Below are 27,891 nucleotides of genomic sequence, written 5' to 3'. Positions count from 1 at the left end.
GAATGGTGATGTCGATCTTCACTGACTTTAGCATTAAGAAGCAGAATAGCTGCTTTTCTGACAGACAGACACGTATTCCAAAAATTATTTTTTTGGTATCTGTTACACGTCTCGATCGACCCTATCAGTTTTTTGGAAAAATATTTAGATATTGTACAGACACGAGATTCTCACTATCTTATACGAGTATGTTACTATGTTATTGATTTTGTATATCCCCGTAAATAGGCTAAAAATATTAAACACATTTTGACATACATACATATAATCCCGTCTATCTCTTGCGGGGTAGACAGACCTAAAACAGTCTTGAAAAGACTGATAGGCCACGATAGATAGGCCATGATAGAATTAAGATTCAAATAGTGATTAGTTTCCAGCACATCGCCTTAAAGAAGAATCCCAAGTTTGTAAGCCTATCCCATAATCACCTTTTACGAGATTTACTGGTGCCAGGAAGCCAAACACATTTTTAAACATAATAATGACGTTAATATCAATCAATCAATATAATCCAGTCACTCGTAATCACCTTCCCTACGGACTTCTATACTTAACTTCTATTTAATGATAATGACTTTTCAATGTATGTACATTTTGTGGGTGTTATAAAATATGCAGTATGTTTGTTGAAAGCGAAATCAAATGACATGTCTATTTTTAAATCATTATTTATCCATTAACAGGACATGATGGCGTAGGAGTTATATATATGCCATTGGCCCTAGGGTACTGGGTTCGATCTTGTTATAGCTATATTATATTATTCTTACTCAAAAAGGCTCCAAGTCCAAAAAGCATTAAGTGTAAACTACTTTGAATCAACAACCACCCAATTTAGTTTTCATTTTCAAATCCGGTACGATTTCAGATATTTCCAGTCCATTACTACGCTTCAGACCCTGGGGTTCGCTTTCTCATTCTCATCTGCCAATATGCTTCCGAGCCTTGGGTCTGCTTTCAGATACTTCCCCTCAGCCTTTACACTTCGGGTCCTTGGGTCCGCTATCAGACATTTACGCTGCATCACTACGCTTCGGGGCCTGAGGTATTCTCTCAGACTTTTACTTTGTCCGGTAGCAGTTTTAAGACAATTTATTTACTTATAATATTTTCCATTAAAAACTTTCTTGAGTTAGGAACAACTTTTGTGTGAGCGGAAATTATGTGAAAGCTTGCTTTACACTGAAAGCTCGGTAGATGACATCACATAATGAGCTCCTGCCGCGGGGAGCTTACGAAATGTAAAAATAAGATTTTCACTATCTTCGAGAAGATTTTTCTTTACTTATATCTTATTTAACAGTGTAATGTGAATTAACAAAAAAAATGGCTTATGTACGGGCGAACTGAGGAACTTCCCCACTTAACAAAATCGATTAACAATACAAAAAAAAATTAAATACTAGCTGTGCCCGGGACTCCGTCCGCGTGGAATAGTTATTTTGGGCATCATTGAAGCCCTCAAGGATGAATAACTTTCCCCGTTTTTTTACATTTTTCATTATTTCTTCGCTCCTAATAGTTTCAGCGTGATGTAATATAGCCTAAAGCTTCCTCGATAAATGGTTTATTCAACACAAAAATAATTTTTCAATTCGAACCCGTAGTTCCTAAGAAAAGCGCGTTCAAACAAACAAACAAACTCTTCAGCTTTATAATACTAGTATACGAGTAGATCATATTCTATAACATTATTTATCTACTATACTTTTTCTATCATATTATCGGGGTAGACAGAGCCAATAATCTGAAAAGGGCTGAAGAGCCACCTTCAGCTGAACTTTTTATTGTGGTAAATGCATATTTATTTATTGTAAGTGCGCGAAAATTTCTACACTTAAAAACACACGAAACACGTAGAAAAGCTCCCTTAGTTGTCTGTTTACAAGCAGACAAATGACAGTTAACATTCTGTATTTTTTTTATAATAACAATATAACTTTCTTTTACCTAGTCATACATATATATAATCACGTCTATATCCCTTACGGGGTAGACAGAGTCAACAGTCTTTAAAAGACTGATAGGCCACGTACAGCTGTTTGGTTTAATGATATAATTGAGTTTCAAAAAATGACAGGTTGCTAGCCCATCGCCTAAATTAAGAATACCAAGTGTATAAGCCTTTCCCTTAGTCGCTTTACTACATCCACGGGAACAAGATGGAGTGGTCCTATTCTTGATTTATTAGTGCCGAGAATCACACGGCACATTTAACATAGTCAGCAACTAAATTACGTCGAAATTTAAAACCAACAGCTAAAATTTAAGAATACGCTACAATGAGAGTGAAAATCGTCTTAAAACTCGCGAAATCCTAAAATAGCACAACAATCAATCCTAATTCCACTCAACCCCAGGTATTACTGCCAATTCCATGTAATCAGTAAATATATCTTTATTGCCGTGTGATTTCCGGCTCCAATACGAAAAATGAATAGAACCACACCATCTCTTTCCCATGGATGCCGTAAAAGGCGACTAAGGGATAGGTTTACAAACTTGGGATTCTTTTTTAGGCGATGGGCTAGCAACATGTCACTATTTCAATCTCAATTCTATCATTAAGCCAAATAGCTGAACGTGGCCATTCAGTATTTCCAAGACTGTTGGCTCTGTCTACCCCGCAAGGGATATAGACGTGACCATAGTACGTATGTATGTATATCTTTATTTTTGACCCAAGGCCACGGTGGCGGAAGGTGGGCACGGTAGTTTAGGCCAAGGTTAGAGGTGCGATCGATGCACTATGGAGTTACCTTAAAGTGATTCCACATACATACATTCACATGGTCACGTCTATATCCCTTGCGGGGTAGACAGAGCCCAACAGTCTTGGAAAGACTGAATGGCCACGTTCAGCTGTTTGGCTCAATGATAGAATTGAGATTCAAATAGTGACAGGTTGCTAGCCAATCGCCTAAAAAAGAATACTAAATTTGTAAGCCAATCCCTTAGTCGCCTTTTACAACATCCATGGGTAAGAGATGGAGTGGGCCTATAGTTTTTTTTATTGGTGATGGGAACCACACGGCACTTGATTCTTGGGATTCTTCTTATAGGCGATGGGGTAGCAACCTGTGACTATTTTAATCTCAATTCTAACATTAGGCCATACAGCTGAACGTGGCCTGTCAGACTTTCAAGACTGTTGGCTCTCTCTATCCCGCAAGGAATAGAGACGTGAGATGTAAATAAGGGCCCAGGGCGAAGAACCAAAAGCTTATAGGCTTTCGAAGGGGCTTTTCTGAGTCAGACACCTCTTTCCAATCGACCAATGGCGCATGCTATACGTGTACCGCATGTAAAATATTTCAAACAGCCGGCTTCTAAGTAAATGCAGAAATATAAAGCTCATTTTCCTCTACATTCCAAAGGGAACTGCAGTGAAAGCCAATGGCCATAAAGTTTATAACGTCAGAACTTTGCCAATAAAAGCTCCCGAAGTTTATTTGCCTGCCTGAACTGCTGAGAAAATGCGGTAGATTCACGAATATTAGTATATTTTCCTACATATATTCACGCGTCTATCTTGGAGGGATAAGAGACTACATCTACACAGATACCTGCTTAATTCTTTCATGCCGCCATTTCTGCCGTGTGGTTCCCGGCACACTGGAATATGACCACTCCAAATGTTTACTGAATGTTGATGAAGTGAAAGAACATATACATATACATATATTCACGTCTATATCCTTTGAGGGGTGACAGAGCCAACAGTCTTGAAAATACTGAGAGGCCACGTTCAGTTGTATGGCTAAATGATGGAATTCAGATTAAAATAGTGACAGGTTGCTAGCCCATTGCCTAAAAGAAGAATCTCAAGTTAAAGTCATCCCAGGGTAAAGTCACCATTCAGCCATAAAGCTGAACGTGGCCTGACAGTCTTTCAAGGCTGTTGGCTCTGTCTACTCCGAAAGAATGAATGAAAGAATGTTGGTTTAATATTTCTATCACAAATACGAAGCTCTAAAAAGTATACAAAACTTGGATACTTCGGGCACACCTTTTAGGTGAAACGGTAGAACTTGGATGAATATTTAAAAAGATATATGTATGTTGTTTGCTCCATATACGGCATCCGTATTGTTTACGAGATCATTCTACAATAACCCTAAATATAACGTTTGTTTTATTAAGTAAAAGTTTAGAAGGTGATGCCAACATGAACGTAAAGTCTCAAAAAAATGCCTCATTTGTTGAAAAATAATTAAAATAAAATAATTTATAACCATTAGATGAAAAAGAGGATTGAAATTAATAATATCCTAATATTAACCATACTTTATGATTAATATTAATTTAATTGATTAGCGAAGGAAGTATGCAGAGATCGTGGCAAGTGGAAAGAGGTAGTCTCTGCCTACCCCTCCGGGAAAGAGGAGTGATTTTATGTATGTATGTATGTATATATACTTTATGATGCAAATGTATTTGTTGATTAAAAAACATTTCAAGACATTCTCTCTTCTTCATAGTATTCTTCATAACTGAAGGGCGTGTCAGTCCTGAAACGCTTTGATGGATTCGTTAACCAGCTGTTTCTAAGCTATTCCGTCTTCGGCATTTCTGAGGGCAGTGGCTGTAGTAAGTCATGTTGTTTGTTTCACTAATTCCGACCAGCGGGACAGAGACAAGACATTAATGGACCTTTATTCTAGTATCAAATAGCCAATATGGAACGTCCTGACAAAAGTGTATTGGATGAACCAAAATAAGTATGCAGGAATCATGGCAAGTGGAATGATGTAGTCAGAGGTAGGAAGACCTTTCGTAAATTCGTGTGATTTTATGTATTTATATAGGGAACGAGTACATACATACATACATATGGTCACGTCTATATCCTATGCGGGGTAGACAGACAGTCTTGAAGACTAAATGGCCACGTTCAACTATTTGGCTTAATGATAGAATTGAGATTCAAATAGTGACAGGTTGCTGGCCCATCGCCTAAAAGAAGAATCCCAAGTTTACAAGCCTATCCCTTAGTCGCCTTTTACGACATCCATGGGAAAGAGATGGAGTGGTCCTATTCTTTTTTGTATTGGTGCCGGGAACCACAGGGAACGAGTATACAGTAAAATTAGTACAATAGTTGCATGTGTGTGGTATTTTTTACAATCATTGACTCTTAATTCTCGCGTGACACTCGAGTCTTGTGTCTATTGGCATTATTTATCTTGTAAGGGATAAAAAAGTTACGTGACGTGACGAAAGAAATCACAATTTCTCAAATTTTTTTTTAATTGTATTTGATAAGATTTCGCATTGTGCTAAAAAAATATTTTTAGACGCACGTAAAACCAATTGGGACAAACCTATTTTTCTAATCCCGAAATGCGGTGAAATCCAGACGGATTGGTAACTAATCGCGAGTGAAATCGATTCCCATCGGGTCGACATCGAGTGGCGTTCACAATTGGAGATTCGAGTCGAAAGAACTCGATGAATCGGTAAGATGATAAACTTGATTGATTATTTTTTTCTGTAGAATATAATATCCTATAGAATAATAATTAATTTTGATATATTATTAAAAGGGTGGTTAGCTAGGTTAAGTACCTACTCGTCATGGTTACAGATTTGTGGGCCACGCTTTATAAGGCTATAGACTATATGCTGACCTGAACCTACTGTAGTTTCCTTTACTTAAGACTTTAGAGGTATTATGCCAACCCAGGACATTAACAAAAACGCAACTGAAACAAATGACAGGCGGAGAACACAGGGGCCTTACAACTTCTGAAAATAATAAGTTCTAAATTAATTGCACTTGACATTTGAGCGAATAAAGAATATTATATTTCAATTGTGCCGTGTGGTTCCCGGCACCAATACAAAAAAGAATAGAACCACTCCATCTCTTTCCCATGGATGTCGTAAAAGGCGACTAAGGGATAGGGTTACAAACTTGGGATCTTTGTTTTAGGCGATGGGCTAGCAACCTGTCACTTTTTGAATCTCAATTCTATCATTAAGTGTAATAGCTAAACGTGGCCGATCAGTCTTTTCAAGACTGTTGGCTCTGTCTACCCCACAAGGGATATAGACGTGACCATATGTATGTATGTATGTATATTACATTTTCAGTTTTACGGCGGGTCAATATTTTTAATCTGAACCTTCTTTATAGAAATCACTCTCAGGTTGATACTTAGCCATGTCACGTACAAAGACGCCATTTTGTTAAGTAACGTTACCTGCAACAAAAGAAATTCTTTATTTAAGTAAATGTACATTAGCGTACACGCTCTTTGATAATAAATTCTTTTCCACGAAATAAAAGGGCACAGTTATTTATTCTTACACTAGATTTTACCCGCGGTTCCGTTCGCGTTAATCGAAATAATCCTACGTTCATACATATAGTCATGTAGTACCCCTTACGGGGTAGACAGAGCCAATAGTCTTGATAAGACTGAATGGCCACGTTCAGCTGTATAGCCTTATAATGGAATTGAGATACAAACAGTGACAGGTTGCTAGCCCATCGCCTACAAGGGGAATCCCAAGTTTATAAGCCCATCCCTCAATCGCCTTTTACGATATCCATGGGAAAGATATGGAGTGGTTATACTCTCAAACTTAACAAATAAATGTCCATCAAAATGTCAAGTAGTCTTGAAATTAATTTCAACAACGTTATAAGTTACTGACAGGCCCTTCAGTTTGTATAATCCTATTGGAAATGCTCTATTAATAGCCAAATAATTTGAAGTTAAACAAACATTTTAACTAAGGTTTAGACGGAGTATTTTCGAGAATTAGATTTCAAATCATTGTCATATCATCTGTGCGGTACTTGTTTATTACAGGACCATTTATTACTTCTCTTACCTGTCGTAAATGAGGATTAAAGGAATAAGCACCTAGTACTAGATCAAGAAGGTCAAAAGGGAATAGGTTCATTAGCCCTTGACTTTTAGAATCTGAAAGGGAAGAGACTCACACTTTTTCTTTGCTATCTGGTAGCGAGCCAGCATGAAAAACTATATAACATAACTTCATATATAATCACGTCCATATCCCTTTCGGGACAAACAGAGCCAATTGTCTCCAAAAGCCAGAAGGCCTCAAAAGCTGAGGCCACGTTAAGCTGGTGGCTTAATGATAGAAATGAGATTCAAATACTGACAGGTTGCTAGCCTATCGCCTAAACGAAGAATTCCAAGTACCTATATAAGTCTTTCCCTTAGCCGCCTTTTACGATATCCATGGGAGAGAGATGGAGTGGTCCTATTCTGTTTTTTGTTAATGCCGGGAACCACACGGCACAAATACTTAGGTAACTAAAAACATATACTTAACTAAAAATAATCGCGATACCTAAGTTAGTTACGAACGACTTTGTTAGTTCAGCATAGTTCGCTTCAATAGAATCTGGTTTTGGAATAACAAAAGGCATTTAGCTGGAAAATTCGAGTCTGCAACGATATCATTAAATAGAGTACTACAGTACTCTATTTATAGAATGAGAATAGAATGAGATAGTAAAAGAATAGTTTTTAGAGTTCTTTACTTCAAAAGATTGGAACCTTTATGGGAACTACCTTATTTACTTGGTTACAAGCTTTAGAGAGTGCGGTGTGGTTCCCGGCACCAATACAAAAAAGAATAGGACCACTCCATCTTTTTCCCATGGATGTCGTGAAAGGCGACTAAGGGATAGGCTTATAAACTTGCGATTCTTTTTTAAGGCGATGGGCTAGCAACCTATATTTCAATATTAATTCTATCATTAAGACAAACAGCTAAACGTGGCCTATCAGTGTTAAAACGACTATTGGCTCTGTCTACCCTGCAAGGGATATAGACGTGGCTGTATGTACAAGCTTTTAGACAACGACAACGCAAACGAAGTTCTGATAACGAATGCTTAAGATCGTATCAAGAATATACCGTGCATTAACAAAGTAATTACTATATTTTGCCGTCTCACTCATATCCAAAAATCTTCTATAAGTGTGAGAGAGATAATATGGTTTGCTAATGGTATCCTTATGTAACATGTCACCATTTATCATCCATATTAATGTTAGATTTTATCATTTGCCGGTATCAGTCAATCTCTGGAGGCTTATAGGTACCTACGTGTACGTTCGTGGCTTACAGATACGTCGTTTTATAGTTAACGAACAAATATCTGATACTTCGGTTTTAAGAAAATCCAACATCCTTTTTTGGTCGGTCAAAATGCAGTTACAGGTTTACATGTCATGCCCTAAATTAACACATTAAAATAACTGGTACGGTCTTCATTTCTTTTCCCTATCGGACTAGCTACTTGTACCAGGTAGTTACACAAGAGACTTGTACTAAATATTTGTACCACAGATATTTGTACTAGATACTTGTACCATAGGTATACTTGTAACCGATGTTTGTACTAGAAATTAGTACGAGATACTAGTTCCAATAAAATGTACTAGATAATTGTACAAGATACATGTACAAGATACATACTTATTTTCTTAATCCCTAGTCGTCGTTTACGGCGTGTAAAAAGGTGAATTGCAAAAAAGAAATCAATTTTATCCCTTATCCGTAAGGAGGTAGAAAAAGGAAAACGAACTCTCGATTCCCATATTCGATGCAAAATCAATAAAACCGGATGTCGTCTTTAGACAAGGGTTTGATTAATACAACGTGCGAAGAATGTATAATATATCATTGAGCAGGGTGAGTTACATACATACAAATATCACGTCTTTATCCCTAACGGAGATGACAAAGCCAGCAGAAACGAAAATACTCATTTAAATGGAAGATAGAATAGACGGAATAGTAATTCTTCTTTTAGGCGATGGGCTAGCAAGCTGTCATTATTTAAATCTCAATTCTATCGTTAAACCATCTATTTGTGTAGTAGTAATTTAAATAGAACCACTCCATCTCTATTCTATGGATGTCGTAAAAGGTGACTAAGTGAGTGAAAACATTCAACACGATTCATATAGTGAAACTTTTGCCATGGTTCAATATGACTTAGGTTCCCCTGCAAATTTTGCGGAGTTGCTTCGTCTAAAAACTTTATTTGCTAAACTCAGGACCATTGTCAAATGGCGCACCCTAGGCTCCTCTCCAGAGGATGTAACCGGGATAACCGGAAAGAAGAAGATGAATTTATATTTTGAGTCTCAGTGTGAACTTACCTTGTGATGCTATGTCTTACAAGTTAACAAGCAATTTTTCAAGTCCCTTATTACTTCGACCCACTCCCTAGACGCTCACAAAATATCCCGAGTCATGATCACAGTAACGTAATACGGCTGTTACCTTTTGTGTTACGTATGTGGGGTCACGTTTTATACATAACGGATTATACAGAGCCCTTCCTGTGTACCTAACATTTTAAAATGGGACCACACCTCTTTCGAGTGGATTTTCTACACCTTTTTTGTCCAGAAAACGCGTATTGGATCACATGTTAGTATTTTAGATTTGCCAATTTCCGTAACATAAATTGATATATAAACATATATAGGTTCGAGACTTATGTTTTAAGTAACCAAATCAATGATACTTTATATATAATAATATGAAGAATATCATACCCTAGCCGGGATAAGAACCCAAGACCTATTGTCACAGACCAATGCACTACCGCTGCGCCACAATAATATGAAGAATATCATACCCTAGCCGGGATAAGAACCCAAGACCTATTGTCATAGACCAGCGCCCTACCGCTGCGGCACAGGCATTGCGTCACATATAACCAAATTCCAACAAAGACTTATATAATTAATATTTTAAATTCATAAGTTAAGTTGTATGTTTGTTTGTTACCCCTTCACGGATTATCTACTGAATTTATCTTCTTAAAAATATCACGTAGGTACTACATAATTAAGAGTCTGTGGAAGTACATAGCGTTGAAAATAGTGAGAAAATTCATTTCAACTTTAGAAAGGCCGATGTAATTACTTTACCTCAGGGGTAATCCCAGCGCTGTTAGCAGTCTATAAAACAAATCGTTTTGCAGAAGCGGGCTGTTGGAATTTAGTGGCGCCCCCTGGCGAGAACCCGGTTAAAAATAACCCAAATCCCCAGATTATCTGGTAACACAAATGTTTATCTCGATCGGATTAAAATATAAATGTAGATAACATTGAATAAAATTGCCCAGTGGTTTTAAGGCATTTTGGAATAGAACCACTTTCATATCTTTCCCATGAATGTATTAAGAGGCGACTATTTTTTCCTCCTGTAGACGATTCCTCTTGTAGACGATAATGAGCTAGCAACCTGTCAATATTTCAATCTTAATACCATCGTAAAGTCTTAATACAGCTGAACGTGGTCTTTCAGTCTTTTCAAGACTTGGCTCTATCATTTTGGATACCATCAGGCATATTGATGACAAACGCATTCAGATTATTATAAAAAAAAACGTACTATATAAACAATTTGTTTAGCCCAATCAAAATTGTCATTTCTAGAATCGTCGCGTATTTATCAAAGGCTGTGTCACCAACATCCGTGCATCGACGTTTGACATACGATGTATCGATTATACGTGAGTCGTATCCGTTAACTCACATCGAGTAGGAAATGAAATGACGTGTGTTGGTTTACGCTATTTTAAATTTCAATATTGGTAGTGTAGCGAGAGTGAGGAATTTGGCTCGACCGCCACAAAGGGAAGATCTTGTGACGACAACGATGTTGTGACGGTGGTTGTATATATGTATGTTCCAATTCGTGAAAGCAATCTTTGCTTGCGCGATTTATACTCTTCGCTGTTATTGGCTGAAAGCGTCGCGTGACTGGCTGTTGTGACTACACGGATTAACAATAAATACACACATAATACATTTTATCCCTTACTAGACTTGCCTGTGGTAAGGTTTTGACCCAAGGCCACGGTGGCGAATATATGTCATGTCCAACTTCATGGAACGCCCCACTGGTCTGAATAGTCCCTTAGAAACCCAATTTATACAAATGAGTACGAAAGTTACGACATACCCGCAGCAAACTAACAATATTTATGTCTCGAAGTTACATTGAGTTTGTAAGATGAGGAAGGCTTTGGACATTTAAGCGGAAACTATTCTGTTTAGACAGAGAGCTAGTGGACAAATTTTATCTTTAAAATTTCATACACATATGTACATTATCACGTCCAGCTGTAGTGAGGGAAATTTATAATTCATTCGATAATGCATTTTTTCATCCAAATTTCTAATACTTAGTTTTATTTTGAAGTTGACGTTGTTTTAATGAATAATTTGAATTTGAATCTCCTGTACAATAAATAAATATAACGTTTTCATCACTTACGGGATATTCAGAGCCAGTAGCATAAAAGAAAAACCCTTAGAATGAACTAGGATTCATACAAATATTATCAATTAGTCATATTGTTGTTAACGAATAAAAATAAAATCTATTGATGTAACTAAAGAAATTTGTCACTTTAAGAACTTAACATAGAGATTACACTATTTATATTTATGAATAAACCCATGAAAAGTAAATATTTCTCCAAATTTTGTCTAATAGCTTTCTAAAAAAGTTGCTATCTCTTATACTATTTCATGTATCAAGTTGCTATGTTGAGCCGCTGCCAAGATAGATTCAAAATAATAAAATTACAGAAAGACCATATTTTTACACCTGCACTCTATTCACGAACGCTGACAAGGAGTATGACTTAACTTCCTTCTGCCTATACATACAACACATCATACATACATACATATGGTCACGTCTATATCCCTTGTGGGGTAGACAGAGCCAACAGTCTTGAAAAGACTGATGGGCCACGTTCTGCTATTTTGCTCAATGATTAGGATTCTTTTTTAGGCGATGGGTTAGCAACCTGTCACTATTTGAATCTCAATTCTATCATTAAGCCAAATAGCTGAACGTGGCCATTCAGTCTTTTCAAGACTGTTGGCTCTGTCTACCCCGCATATGTATGTATGTATGTCAATTCTGTTTTTTCTTTAATTTGTAAGCAAGGGAAGACACAATGACTGGCCTCTTATTTGTGGGGCGACACTCAGTCTGAAGGATACGGAAATGTGATATTATATATATGTTTTCAGCCACTTACATACTATTTCACGCTTGCTTACAGATATAAGTGTTCTGGACAGGTGACTAATGATTGGAACTCGAAGTGATTTTAATGGTTTATACTATTCGGTCCATACATATAAACAAAATAAAATTTCTTTATACAAATGCCACGTACATACACACTCGTATAATCACGTCTATATCCCTTGCGGAGTAGACAGAGCCAATAGTCTCGAAAGGACCAATAGACCGCGTTCAGCTGTTGACTGGGGAAAGATAAATCCCTCATAAGGATAAGTCCGCTATTGTGCATTTTTTATTTATATATACCTATAAAGTGGAGTGGGAAGACCTAGACGAACGTATCTTGATGAAATTAAGGACGTCCTGATAAAAGGTTAGGTCAAAAGTACCCGAAACCGCCAAGCTTGCATGAAGAGAGTTATGAATGTGGATGAAGCGAAGGAAGTATGCAGAGATCGTGGCAAGTGGAAAGAGGTAGTCTCTGCCTACCCCTCCGGGAAAGAGGCGTGATTTTATGTATGTATGTATGTATACCTATATACTACAATAAATATGTTATATACAATAAAGTATTTAGAAACAAATCTCTTTTCACAACGGTCGTGTAAGGAGATTATCCTTCAAACACGACATCAAACTAAGTCGGAGGCTGAGCTCGTTGTGGTTTGTCAGCTGAGTCGCACTCAAGATCCGCTTGAGAATCGTCTTACAATGTATTGCAAAGACTTGTTTACTCATATTTAGAAATATCTATTGATACGATACAAGCTGTGAGAAAAGATTCCGCCATTTTCCAATAGGAACACTGTATTTCTTTTACGTGAATGTCGTGCCGTGTGGTTCTCGGCACTAATACAAAAAAGAATAGGACCACTCCATCTCTTTCCCATGGATGTCGTAAAAGGCGACTAAGGGATAGCCTTATAAACTTGGGATTCTTTTTTAGGCGATGGCTAGCAACCTGTCACTATTAGAATCTCAATTCTATCATTAAGCCAAATAGCTGAACGTGGCTATTCAGTCTATTCAAGTCAGTTGGCTCTGTCTACCCCGCAAGGGATATAGACGTGACCATATTTATGTATGTATGTATGTGAATGTCGTAAAAGTCAACTAAGGCGATTATTAACTCCCTACGCGCACTACAATTATTTATTTAATTGGTTCAGATGTAAGCTGTAGTTTTTTTTCTGTCAGTTATACAGCAAGGCAAGAGATTGGTGATTTAAATAGCGTAGTTTCAATAAAATTATTGGGTTTTTGCTTACATAATATCGACATTGACAATAAAACTAACAAACATTCTAAGAATATGTTCAATTCACGAAGAAAAACAACTAAGAACGGAAATCTGTGTACAATAAATAATACACATTTATCATGGCATATTTTCAACCTTCAAAAACATAATGTTTGAATTCTCGTAATTCAATTTTGTTTGCGTACCCTAATTAAGCATTTCCGTGAATTCCCATAGTATTTTAGCCCCTCTACAGTATTAATTAGTAAAGCGATTTTAAGCAGAATTTCCAAGAAAAATTTATCAAAAGTATCATTTATGTAACTGAGCTTAAAGTGACCTGGAACTTTGAGACAGCTAATTAAATAACGATTATGAGAACCGTTCCGACTGGAGTCTGTAACTTTTAATAAGCATTTTATCCAATCTTTTTTCATATCTGCGAAACTTCTTTCATTTTTATATATATCTACTTAAACATTTTGTTATTTAAAAGAGTGTAGGTGGTTGAATGTTAAAGTTATCTAAGGCTGTTATTTTTTGAGAAACATGTAAAAGTAATGAATAAGAAGATTGGATGTCGTGAAAGGCGACTAAGGTATAGGCTTACAAACAAGGGATTCTTGTTTTAGGCGATGGACTGCATAGCAACCTGTCACTATTTGAAACTCAATTCTATCATTATGCCAAACAGTTGAACATGGCCTATCGGTCTTTTCAGGACTGTTGGCTCTGTCTACTCCGCATGGAGACGTATGTATGCAAAAATTAAATCCATAATCTGAATTTCATACTAGATTTAGAAAGCGTTTTGCGCGCGTAAACGCGTTTGGCACACATATTGATAAGATATAATATGTGGTTCCCGGCACTCCATCTCTTTTCCAAGTATTTCGTAAAAGGCACCTAAGGGACTATGCATATCACTAGTGCAGCTTTGACCATGATCATGACTTATCGAATCCAAGATCATGGTAAAAACGCCAGAGAGACATAATAGGGATTAATGTTAAAAAGAAGAAGATTGAATTAATTTAGACTTGGTTTTGGGAATTCATAGGAAACGAGGCATGGGCAAAATAAAATCACATCTTAGTCCTTTACGAGGTACACAGAGTTAACAGTCTTTTAAAAAAGCTATGACCGCTTCCAGCTGTATGCAATTGAGATTGCCTTAAAATCAAAGAATGCCAAATTTATTAACCTTGTCCCTTGATTGACTTTTACGAGTGTAGTGGTATACATAAAATTCTTTAATTTAACTGCGAAAAGCCACAATTTCGTGGTGCGACCAAAATCTCAACCATAAAGGTCATAATAGGATTATGACGTCACACTTTTGCGGTTTCTAACGTTTTCCATTTAGATATAATGGAGTTAACTCAGTTTTGAGATGACTTTAACATGTATTTGTTGTGGTACTATACCGACACTATTTCTGAAAGGGTCATGCTAAATGTGGTTTATTAACTTTAAAATATTTTATTTTAAAATAACAGTCCCGCAATCTCAGTGTAGTGTAGTTTGTTCCGTCGTCGCTTCTTCTACACGTGCGCTTTGGAAGCGGTAGTAGTTATAATTAGATTTAAGTGATGTGACGTCAATAAGTGATATCTTTTATACAAATTTGAAAATAAATCTAATTCTATTCTATTCTATTCTATTCTATTCTCCTTCAAGTGGATGACCTAAGATGCGACTAAAGGATTAACTTTCATACATTTATAGGTACTTAAATTTACTCCCCGTTCAAGGATAGGCAGAGTCTACATCTTTGCACTTGCCACGATCATGCATATGGGCTTCATTCATCATCACGCCGTGTGGTTCCCGGTACCAATAGAAAAAAGAATAGGACCACTGTATCTCTTTCCGATGGATGTCGTAAAAAGCGACTAAGAGATAGGCTCATAAAATTGGGATTCTTCTCTTAGGGATCTCAATTCTATCAATAAGCAAAAAAGCTGAACGTGGCCTATTAGTCTTTTCGAGACTGTCATCTCTGTCTACACCGCAAGACGTGTTTATGTTTATGAATGTATTATTCACGTAAGTTTAGGATATTCAGTAGCCTGATCAAAGCGTGATATAATCGCATAAAACATAAGAAAACTACTAACATGATTACGTAAAACTAAATTAAGTATTATACAAAAAATTCTGAATAAGTATTTCATCACAAAGAATATCAGTTAATTTGAACCATAATACTCGTACTTTACATTGACTTTTGAAGCCAACAACTCAAAATACAACTAATAAAAAAATGCAGCGAAAACAAAGAGAAATATAAAAAGAGACAGCAATATCTCTCCTCTTCTTTCAACACGTAACGCGACTACGTTAAATATTAAATTTACGAGCACACTTCAATATGTATGGCTGTGTAAACCAAACATATATTATTCATTCGTTCGTTGAGATTGCGGGAATTAAAGATTGTATACGTACATACATGCATATAATCATGTCTATAGCCCTTGCGGGGTAGACAGAGCTGTTGGCTGTATGGCTTATGGAATTGAGATTTAAAAAGCGACAGGTTGCTAGCCAATCGCTTACAATAAGAATACTAAGTTTATTAGCCATTTCCTTAGTCGCCTTTAACGATGTCCATGGGAAATATGTGGTTTGGTCCTATTCTTAAGTATCGGGAACGACACGGATGATTGTATTCAGTAATGTGGACTTTCAAGACTGTTGACTCTGTTTACCTTGCAAGGGATTAAGGCGTAATCATATGTATGTATTTATATTACATAAAGCCTCACGGGGTAGGCAGTGCCAATTATTCATCTTTGAGGGATAGAATTATTCATCATTGAAGATACCCAACTTAACTATTCCACGCGGACGAAGTCGCGGACACAGCTAGTCATTACTAAAAATAAAGAATTTTCTAGTTGATCAAAACACCGCAATTGGAAATCCACAGTCTTTGACTAACCCAATAGGATATAGGCGTGATGGTATGTACCATGTATGTATTAAAACATCGAAAGACATCCAAGTGTACCGTTATTTTTTTCCTTCAAGGTTCCGCCCGTTCTTATTTATGTCAACATTCACGGGACGGTGGATGTCACGCATCACCAACACGCCGGCCCAAATTTGTAAACACCCTGTCGCACCATTTTTAAGAAACGGTATCGGTATATATTATTAATTTTCTAGAAAAAAACTAAAAAGGTGTGTTTCCCGGCACCAGTTAAAAAAAAAAGAATAGGACCACTCCTTCTCTTTTCCATGGATATCGTAATAGGAGACATAAGAAGCCTTATCGCAACGGCTTTTTTATTTTTACATACATACATAGATATCATCACGTCTATACCCCTTGCGGGGTAGACAGAGCCAACAGAAACAGACATCCATGAGAAAGAGATCGAGTAGTCCTATTCTTTTTTCTATTGCAATGTAAAAATTGGCTGGGCGGATACAGAACATTGAACATTGGTTCAAGCCCGTGAAAATTTTCAGACATCGAAAGTATCAGACAAAGAAAGTAATTTTTTAAGTACGTATCTATAAGACTTAAAACGTACAGTGCTACGGCAGCGCTACGAGAGCGCTAAGACAATGCTACGAGAGCGCTAAGACAGTGCTACGACAGCACTAAGACAATGCTACGACAGTGCTACGACAATGCTACGACAGCACTAAGACAATGCTACGACAGTGCTACGACAATGCTACGACAGTGCTACGACAATGCTACGACAGCACTAAGACAATGCTACGACAGTGCTACGACAATGCTACGACAGCACTAAGACAATGCTACGACAGTGCTACGACAATGCTACGACAGCACTAAGACAATGCTACGACAGTGCTACGACAGCACTAAGACAATGCTACGACAGTGCTACGACAATGCTACGACAGCACTAAGACAATGCTACGACAGTGCTACGACAATGCTACGACAGCACTAAGACAATGCTACGACAGTGCTACGACAATGCTACGACAGCACTAAGACAATGCTACGACAGTGCTACGACAATGCTACGACCGAATCAATAGCTGTGGCAATCGGCTCAAAATTTTATTTAACGTTTTAAAGCTACCAACTTGTCTCTTAACTTTGTCATTAGGCCATACACTGGACGAGGCCTTTCAATCTTTTCAAGGCTGTTGGCTCTGTTATCTTCATACGGTATAAAGATTGTATGCAAAATTTATGAGAAATTCACAAATATTTCAAAGATAATTATCTTATAACAAAACGCGAACAAACGTTCATATTAGCGAGCTTTCAGCTGGTAGCTCCGGCTTGTTAGGCACGCGCCGATGAGCGGAGACGAGCCTCTATTGAAACTTCACACGAGACAGCTTTTATCTCAGCTGTGGAAAAAAACATTGAGGGTAAAGAAAGATTTCTTATAAAAAAGATCCCAACTTACATTAAAAATGTGAAAGTAGGTTTATTTGTTTTGTTTGTTGGTTCTTCACGCGTTTTCTTCTGAATCAACTTTATTGAAAGTTTTCGTATATACGAGTATAATTAAGAGTTTGGAGAAGAATATAGGGTGCTTTTTGTCCTGGTAAATTTTAAGATTAGTGAATAACCTGTATTATTTTGTACGGGACGCTGAATTTGGGGTAAAAAACCTGACTCGCCCAATTCAGGGTCCATGCTCAAAGGCATACATACTCCGAGCTCCTCTCCAGAGTGGTGAGGATGCTGGGACTAAAAGCTAGGAGGAAAAAGAAGCTCAGGATAAAAGTTAGAATTTTATGAATTCGGTGAAATATGAACTTAAATAAGATTATGATTATGAGTTTGCATAACTATTCAAAGTAATAAAGCTGACCTCCTTCCTGACCCCTTTTTTACCCTCATATAGGGGTCCGATTCATATTCGATTTTATAATCGTGATCCGAAAATTCTAATTTGTTTGCTTCTGTTAATTACAATTTTATTTTATTTATAGTTATGGTTGGATTAACATATATATTTCACGTCTGAACGCGTTACGGAGAATACAAAGCCAACGGTCAGTAGAAGATTCAAAACGCCTCACGATTAACTGACACAATAAACATTTTCTTTTTATTTATAATTTTATGAGTTCAATTTCTTTTCTAACTGTGTTTTGTAATAACGCTTTGTTGGCGTCGACTAGTCTATAAAATCATCCGTCGGTGTGATCTGATAGTATTCAATGGAGACGGATTAGTTCTCCGTCACTTGTTTTATTTTTATTAAATTTCATTGTTCATATTCTACTATTAGTGTTATGAGTTTTGTTCCTTCTGTTTAGGTTACATACTTGTTGAAATCTCAAAAACTTTTATATGAAACTAGCTGTGCCCGCAACTTCGTCCGCGTGGAATAGTTATTTTGGGTATCATTGAAGCGCTCAAGGATGAATAATTTTCCCCGATTTTTTTTCACATTCTCCATTATTTCTTTGATCCTTATTTTAGCCTTCCTTTATTGAAGCGTGATGTTATATAGCCTAAAGCCTTCCTCGATTAATGGCATATTCAACACAAAAAGAATTTTTCAATTCGAACCAGTAGTTCCTGAGATTAGCGCGTTCAAACAAACAAACAAACTCTTCAGCTTTATAATATTAGTATGAACTTAGAGTACCCTAATTTAAAATGCTTTGAATTGTGAAATTCCCGAACCGATTACACCTATCAAACAATTCTACAATTATAAAAAATGAAATCTTGCTTTGCCAGTTCCGTTATGTTATTGAAAGTTCAAATACGTAGGTATCTACCTATTTGGATAATGACAATTCATTGTTGCTGATTGCCGTATTTTTTCATGTTGACTTTGTACTCCATACAAATACTAAAAAAAACAAACTTATCTTTATCAGTAGCGCAAAATTCCGCTTCAAACTCAGCCCTGATTCCAGGATTCTGGTTGGCTGCCTTCATACTCATTGACTTTCTGATCTTAAGAACGCCTAATTTTTACAACCGCAAATATAACTTTGTATTTCATACAAATACTAAGAAAAACAAAGTTAACTTGACAGTTCCATCTTTTATCCAAACTGGATTAGGATTGTCATCCCTTTTTCTAGAAGATTCTAGATATTAGCAATAAAAAAGGCTTAGGCTTATCCCTAAAGACTAATATATAAGGAAATATGCCAGGAAACACCATGAAGTTGACAACCGCAAAAACAACTTGGTACTCCATACAAATACTAAGGAAAACAAAGTTACCTTTATCGTCGGCGCGGAACTCCGCCTCCAGCTCAGCCCTGGACGGCTCCGGCTCGGGCTTCTGGTTGGCTGCCTTCATACTCATTGTCTTTCTGGTCTTAAGAACGCCTAATTTTTTCAACCGCAAATATAACTTTGTATTTCATACAAATACTAAGAAAAACAAAGTTAACTTGACAGTTCCATCTTTTATCCAAACTGGATTAGGATTGTCATCCCTTTTTCTAGAAGATTCTAGATATTAGCAATAAAAAAGGCTTAGGCTTATCCCTAAAGACTAATATATAAGGAAATATGCCAGGAAACACCATGAAGTTGACAACCGCAAAAACAACTTGGTACTCCATACAAATACTAAGGAAAACAAAGTTACCTTTATCGTCGGCGCGGAACTCCGCCTCCAGCTCAGCCCTGGACGGCTCCGGCTCGGGCTTCTGGTTGGCTGCCTTCATACTCATTGTCTTTCTGGTCTTAAGAACGCCTAATTTTTTCAACCGCAAATATAACTTTGTATTTCATACAAATACTAAGAAAAACAAAGTTAACTTGACAGTTCCATCTTTTATCCAAACTGGATTAGGATTGTCATCCCTTTTTCTAGAAGATTCTAGATATTAGCAATAAAAAAGGCTTAGGCTTATCCCTAAAGACTAACATATAAGGAAATATGCCAGGAACCACCATTAAGTTGTCAACCGCAAAAACAACTTGGTACTCCATACAAATACTAGGGAAAACAAAGTTACCTTTATCGTCGGCGCGGAACTCCGCCTCCAGCTCAGCCCTGGACGGCTCCGGCTCGGGCTTCTGGTTGGCTGCCTTCATACTCATTGTCTTTCTGGTCTTAAGAACGCCTAATTTTTTCAACCGCAAATATAACTTTGTATTTCATACAAATACTAAGGAACACAAAGTTACCTTGACAGTTCCATCTTTTATCCAAAGTGGATTAGAATTGTCATCCCTTTTTCTAGAAGATTCTAGATATTAGCAATAAAAAAGGCTAAGGCTTATCCCTAAAGACTAATTTACAAGGAAATATGCCAGGAACCACCATTAAGTTGTCAACCGCAAAAACAACTTGGTACTCCATACAAATACTAAGGAAAACAAAGTTACCTTTGTCGTCGGCGCGGAACTCCGCCTCCAGCTCAGCCCTGGACGGCTCCGGCTCGGGCTTCTGGTTGGCTGCCTTCATACTCATTGTCTTTCTGGTCTTGTGCCCTCGGAACGCCGCTTGTATTTTGGTGGCCGCTTGCTCCTCTGTAACAAGAATTAAAACATTTTATAAGCAACTAGCTGACCCGCGCAACTTCGTTTGCGTGTATCCCGCTACTTCGACAAATACAGTCAACGCACCAACACATATTGGATACTAATTTTCAATTCACAATAACTTCTCTTTCCCTTAACCGCGTTTAAAATATTAAAATGTTTTTTGGTTTCTGTGACTCTTCTTTGATCGCCCCCCCTATCAGTTTTTGGAAAAAATTTTTAGAAGATTAACGTTGTGTACCTACATTTTAAACTTATTTACTTTTTACATTTTTATTTTATCTTTACAACAATTATTATATTACAGAATGTCTTTATATACAACGTTCACAGCTTTTTTGTCATTAGACAATACAAACATGTTTTCTCGAGAGGTTACTCTTGAAAGAGCGACATACAGTTGGCCATGTGAAAAACAGTCAACGCTCAAATCTAAGCCTGCAACGTCGCTGCCCCCGCCGCCGCGGCCGGCCCGTACCGTGCCGCAATACTAATATCGTGATATCTCCTAAACTATATGTCTAAATAACACACTGTAAACTGCAAAAATAATCTAAATTAAATGCTCGTGATGATGAACTTACTTATTTTGATAAGGATATATGTATTATTGGTTATATCACCAGTTAAACATCACCCAACGAATTAAATGTTTTTTTAATACAGAAAAGTAGTTTTTGTGACTTAAATAAAAAAGCTGGATATATGTCATCGCGGACTTTTTTGTAGAACTAATAAAGACCAATGTTTTTGCTATACATTGTTCTTACTTGTATCCAACGGTATAAGCGGCGCACGCACAAATGCAATCTTCAATTAGATTTTTTTTCTGACTTCTTGGACATAAATCGCTATAACTCAGCTAATATAGTTTCAATGTATTTCAATTATATATAAAAACCTGTCGGAGAAAATACTCTTTCTATTAGTGAAAACCGCATCAAAATCCGTTGCGTAGTTTTAAAGTTTTATGCATACGAAGGGACTACAGACAAAATGGGCGACTTTGTTTTATACTATGTAGTGATTCGCTTGCCGTGTGGTTCCCGGCACCAATACAAAAAAGAATACGACCACTTCATCTCTTTCCCATGGATGTCGTAAAAGGCGACTAAGGGATAGGCTGACAAACTTGGGATTCTTTTGAAGGCGATGGGCTAGCAACATGTCACTATTTTAATCTCAATTCCATCATTAAGCCAAATAGCTAAACGTGCCAATTCAGTCTTTTCAAGACTGTTGGCTCTGTTTACCCCGCAAGGGATATAGACGTGATGTGTGTATGTATAAGCAATTTACCCGTAACTGACGAGCTTGCATGAAGAGTTATGGATGTGGATGATGTGAAAGAACTATGCTGGGATCGTGGCAAGTGGAAGGATGAAGTCTCTGATTACCCCTGCGCGAAAGCGGAATGATTTTAGTTTTCATGTATTTAACCATTAAAAAGAAATCAACTGTCTTCACATATTATATTTTTTTAGTTGTAGACTATATTAGGATGTGATGTGAAACTAAACATTTAAGTTTTCTTAATTTCCAAAAAAGTAAATATATCCCATGTTTGATTTCAGCAGAAAACTATATTCACATAAAATTTCAACGAAATCGGTCCAGCGGTTAAGATGAACCGTACAGACAGACAAACATTTGATTGATAGGTAGATATGATATTATTTTGTATGTACTCGTATGTAAGGCAAGTGTCGCTTGCAACTTTCTCGGCTCAATATATGTAGGTATATTGTTTGAAATTACTATTGACATAATATTATAGCTTCGAAAATTACTTATATTATACGATTACTAAGTATTTTAAAAATACGGCACGAGTAGGCACTTATTATTATTATATTCCACATTCAATAAATTTTCATATAAGCTCATTTCTCTCAAAATTTACATTTATTCCAGGGAGGACCATAGACTGATATATACGTATAATCAAGTCTAGTAGACAGAGCCAACAGCCTTAAAAAGACTGATAGGCCACGTTCAACTGTTTGGCTAAATGAAAGAATTGAGATTCAAATAGTAACAGGTTGCTATCCTGTCGCCTACAAGAAGAATCCCAAGTTTATAAGCCTACCTTAGTCGCCTGTTACCACATCCACGGGGAAAGAGATATATATATACATACACTGATCAGAAATTAAATTCCGAAAGATTTTTCCCAAAGAACCTTGACGGTGCATTTTTGGCAAAAGCAGCGTTCACCACATTATCCCGATTCATAATTATGTTAAGTGCTTCCTATGCAAAGCGTTACAAACACGACGCCATTTTGTAACAGCCGCCATTTTGAACATAATAACAGGATTAAAGCCGAGCTTACACTTATGTACCACCTAACACTTAATTGAATGTTGTACAGTTTGAATCGATTTGTAGAAAGTAGGTGTGATTAATGTGCACATATGCATGTATGTGTATAATCACGTCTGTATTCCTTACGGGGCAGACAGCGCCAACAGTCTCGAAAATACTAAAAGCTAAGTTCAGCTAGATGGCGTTTGATAATAATAACTTATAATTTATATTATAACTTGGGATATTTATTTTCTTTCCCCCCTTTTATTTTTTAAACATCATACCTTCAATAGGCTATTTGACAAAGTTCTAAAAACTATCTTAGGATATTTATTTGTTTATAAGGAGCCCTAAAATAATAATTTTCTTTCGATATTTTAGCCATTTTATTAAAAAATCGAAAAAGAAAATGCAATATTCAAATATGCCGCCAAAACGCGACTTTTAGCAATATGGCGGCCATGGCATGAAGTGACGTAAATTTCGCATAAATATCATACAGATCTTGTTGGTGTTTCGAATAGTTTTGATTTTCTCTTGTTTTATTTAACTTGTGCCACGTCATATGTGTAAAAATTATTAAAATTAGTTCCTATAAATGTGGTGCAGTGCCTCAATGCACTAATACAACAATTAAAACGCCAACCATTATTGCGTCCACTTTTGGTAGGTTTCGACTGTCAGCTTTCTCGAAATTGGTTTCCATTATTAAATACCTATGTTATCTGAGCAATCCTGAGCGATAAAACACTTATAAAATCTTGAAAAATAATAGCGAACACCAAGGAACGGTACGATCCAGTCTGTTTATACGTAATTTACGTCACAAGCTAATCACGGTCGTTTTTAGTCACGTGACAGCTGCATAAAAAATCCTAATTTTCGGAGACGGATTTTGTTAAAATAATGCAATATTTTTATCTCGCGTTATTACAAATCGCTCCAAAAAAATAATATAAAGACTGATGACATAAAAGAAATGTATATTTTTATTACAGTCAAATAGCCTATTCCATCAAAAGAAATGTTTATTAACTTTATATTTCCTTTAATTGAATTTTATGGCGAAAGATCAACTGATACAAACAGTTAAAGTAATGACATCGCTCTTTTGAATTGTAGGTTGAAAAGAGTCACGAAAATATACTGAAATTGAGACGCCAGCTTATAATAAATTCATCCAAAAATAGTTACACATTTTTGTATTCCGATCGCGATAAGAAACTTACCGGAACGGATTTTCTGAAACCCCTGCAAAAAATACTTACACAAGAAAATTATTCCGAACATTGAAAAAGAGGCGCGGTGATGTAAAACGAATTCTCCCTAAAATGCGGGTAAAAATAGCCACATTGTTATATTACAATGGATCGGTTCTCCCCGACGGGAATTCATTTGTTTTGCTGTCTGTCCGTCCCCAAATGAACGTTTCCCGATTGTAAGTTATTGTTCAAAGATCTGAATACTGAATAAAATGTAAAAATCATTGGGCGCTTGTAATAAATTATACCTTTTTGACGGGTCTACAAATTATAGGTTGACACTTTGTATTTTTTAAAGTTTTCTTAAACAAGATGCGACTTCGAGAACTATTTTAATTTGTTGAATCTTGTATCATTATGACATGAAATAACTTGGGGAACTTTACCCAAATTGGATCATGGCTACACATTCAGTAATCAGTATGTTGGTCCTTTTTAGAGCATTGGTTAGCGATCAAACTAATGAACATGATAATGGTACCCAGAAAAGAGCATTTATATTAAGTAGAGAAGTTAGACCTAAGTTGCCGTGCGGTTCCCGGCACCAATAAAAAAGAAGAATAGGACCACTCCTTCTATTTCCCATGGATATCGTAAAAGGTGACTAAGGGATAGGCTTATAAACTTGGGATTCTTTTTTAGGCGATGGGCTAGCAACCTGTCACTATTTGAATCTCAATTCTATCATCAAGCCAAAAAGCGCAACGTGGCCTATCAGTCATTTCAAGACTGTTGGCTCTGTCTACCCAGCAAGATGTATAGATGTGACCATATGTATATATGAATAGAAGTTAGGCTAAAGAAAAGTCATTGGTAAATGAACGAGGTAGGAATCGCGCTTTTTAGTCGAACGCTTTTAGCGAACTACTGCCGCACAAAAAGGTGAGGTACCTATTAGAATATTTTAAAATATTATCACTTGATTTGAAACTGAAACTTCAATTGATTAGTCTTTTCTATTTCATACAATTATTTTCTTAAACTTTCACGAAATAAAACTCCCAAAAAACCGCACGACCACAAAGTTATATTTGTGGCATAAAATTTTACATTTCAGTGATTTCAAGTGAGTTTTAAGTATTCCTAATTCCTACGCCACTTGTTTATTTAGTCGGCACTCGCTGAGTACGTGAGAGGACTTTTGTTGAAGTTCTAAAGTTACATCTAACGTGTCTTGAATTTCTGCTCTAATTAAAATTCGTTGTAAGATAAATTTAATCAAACAAATACCTACAGCGCAATTGCGTTCATACGTTTTACATACATAATAGCTTAAAAACTTGGGATTCTTTTTTAGGCGATGGGCTAGCAAACTGTCACTATTTGGATCTCAATTCCATTATTAAGCCGAGCAGCTGAACGTGGCCATTCAGTCTTTTCGGGACTACTGGCTCTGTCTACCCCGTAAGGGATATAGACGTGACTATATGTATGTATGTAGGATTTAGCAAAGGACCCCTTAAAATTAATATGCGTTTTGTAGGTCACCACAGAGCACAAATAACCCTACATAAGGGCCGTTTGTTCTGTGGCTACCGGCCATATATTGACAACCGTGTAAATGTCAGTTGTATCAATACGGATTATTCAGCTTTTGCTACGTCCCCATGTCATATTAAAAGGGATCAGTGGTCCACCAAGCACGGGTATTATTTTGAAATGTCAATACGTTTCGGAGTAATTAGAAGTGCCTTTGGCAAAGGATTCCATACAAATTGAATGAAATCATCATTCTGATTTTAAACTTCCGCGTTGCGTTATACTATAAATAAGTATTACAGGTATTTTATGTGCCGTGTGATTCCCGGCACCAATATAAAAAAGTATAGGACTACTCCATTTCTTTCCCATGTCGTAAAAGGCGACTAAGGGATAGGTTTATAAACTTGGGATTCTTCATTAAGGCGATGGGCTAGCAACTTTTCACTACTTGAATCTCAATTCTTTTATTAAACTTCTATTATTAAATTCACGGGCAACAGCTACTAAGTTTAATAAGACGCTATGAAGGCAAAGTATAAGAATACATACATATGGTCACGTCTATATCCCTTGCGGGGTAGACAGAGCCAACAGTCTTAAAAAGACTGAATAGCCACGTTCAGCAAATTTGGCTTAATAATAGAATTGAGATTCAAATAGTGACAGGTTGCTAGCCCATCGCCTAAAAAAGAATCCCAAGTTTGTAAATCTATCTCTTAGTCGCCTATGCCGTGTGGTTCCCGGCACCACTACAAAAAAGAATAGGACCATCCCATGGATGTCGTAAGTATAAGAATGTAAGCGTATAACTATTTCTAATTGCAAAAAAGCGAGCATTCCGCCTTGTCGTGTGTGCCTTTGTTCCTAAGTCTTTGAACTAACCGCAGGCTGAAAGCGGTTGTAGCTCGGATCACAGTATAAAAAGATAATAGAAGAACAAACAATGTCGAAAAACCAGTGCCGTGTGGTTCCCGGCACCAATAAAAAAAGAATAGGACCACTCCGTCTCTTTCCCATGGATGTTGTAAAAGGCGACTAAGGGATAGGCTTACAAACTTGGGATTCTTTTTTAGTCGTTGGGTTAGCAAACTGTCACTATTTGAATCTCAATTCTATCATTAAGCCAAATAGCTGAACGTGGCCATTAAGTCTTTTCAAGTCTGTTGGCTCTGTCTACCCCGCAAGGGATATAGGCGTGACCATATAAATGTATGTATGTAAGAACAAACAATATTGATTTTTCTGTCAAAATAGCGCCTAAAAGAAGAATACCAATTAGCCTTTCCCTTAACCGACTTTTACAGTCTGCAAAAGAGAAACACTATATTCCCTTTTCGCTACCAGCCCAAATGGAAACTGCATTACATGAATGTGCATATTCAACTAGTCACCGTTTACGACATCCAAGGCAAAGACATGGGGTAATCCTATTTTCAAGTGCCGTGAACCACACGGCAAATTTCTGTACTAACGTTATTTTACAACTTGGTTTGAACCACAAAATGTGGCACTATTCCGTGCCATGCTGTTGGAATATAACATGGAATGAATTTAATAAGCCTAGACTTATTTAAAGCGGGATAAATAATAGTGTTATACAATTTTCTGCCCTATCTCTATAATAATACTAGCTGTGCCCGCGACTTCGTCCGCGTGGAATAGTTATTATGGGTATCATTGAAACCACATTGAATGAAAAATTTACACCGTTTTTTTTTTACATTTTTCATTATTTCTTCGCTCGTAATAGTTACAGCGTGATGTTATATAGCCTAAAGCCTCCTAAATCCTCGATAAATGGTATATTCGACGCAAAAATAATTTTTCAATTCGAACCATTAATTTCTGAGATTAGCGCGTTCAAACAAACAAACAAACTTTATAATATTAGTATAGATGTAAAAGAAAGTTTATTTGTTTGTTTGTTACGTCTTCACGAGTTATCTTCTGAACCAATAATTTAGTTTATCGTAATACAGAGCCTGGGGAACGACAGACGGTACCTTTAATTCCGATAAAAACTATAGTTCCCGCGGGGGAAAATCCTGTATTCCTTTGTA

General features: G+C 36.7%; 1 protein-coding gene across 2 annotated transcripts in view; it reads right to left on the bottom strand.

Annotated features, from left to right (window-relative positions):
- The window catches only part of LOC106140467 (sperm surface protein Sp17), a 103,945-nt gene that overhangs the window by 19,502 nt on the left and 56,552 nt on the right, over positions 1–27,891 (bottom strand). The window contains exon 3 of one of the 2 annotated variants that reach the window (XM_060952006.1): positions 20,622–20,765. In XM_060952006.1, coding sequence (XP_060807989.1) covers positions 20,622–20,765 — 144 coding nt within the window. Of the gene's footprint in view, positions 1–19,502; positions 19,597–20,621; positions 20,766–27,891 lie in introns of those variants that run through there. The other variant, XM_060952007.1, reaches the window with a different exon arrangement.

The sequence above is a fragment of the Amyelois transitella genome, chromosome 27 (genome assembly GCF_032362555.1).
Source record: "Amyelois transitella isolate CPQ chromosome 27, ilAmyTran1.1, whole genome shotgun sequence".
NCBI lineage: Eukaryota > Metazoa > Arthropoda > Insecta > Lepidoptera > Pyralidae > Amyelois > Amyelois transitella.
Note: the sequence above shows the minus strand (reverse complement) of the source record. Positions and strands in the feature narration are given on the sequence as shown.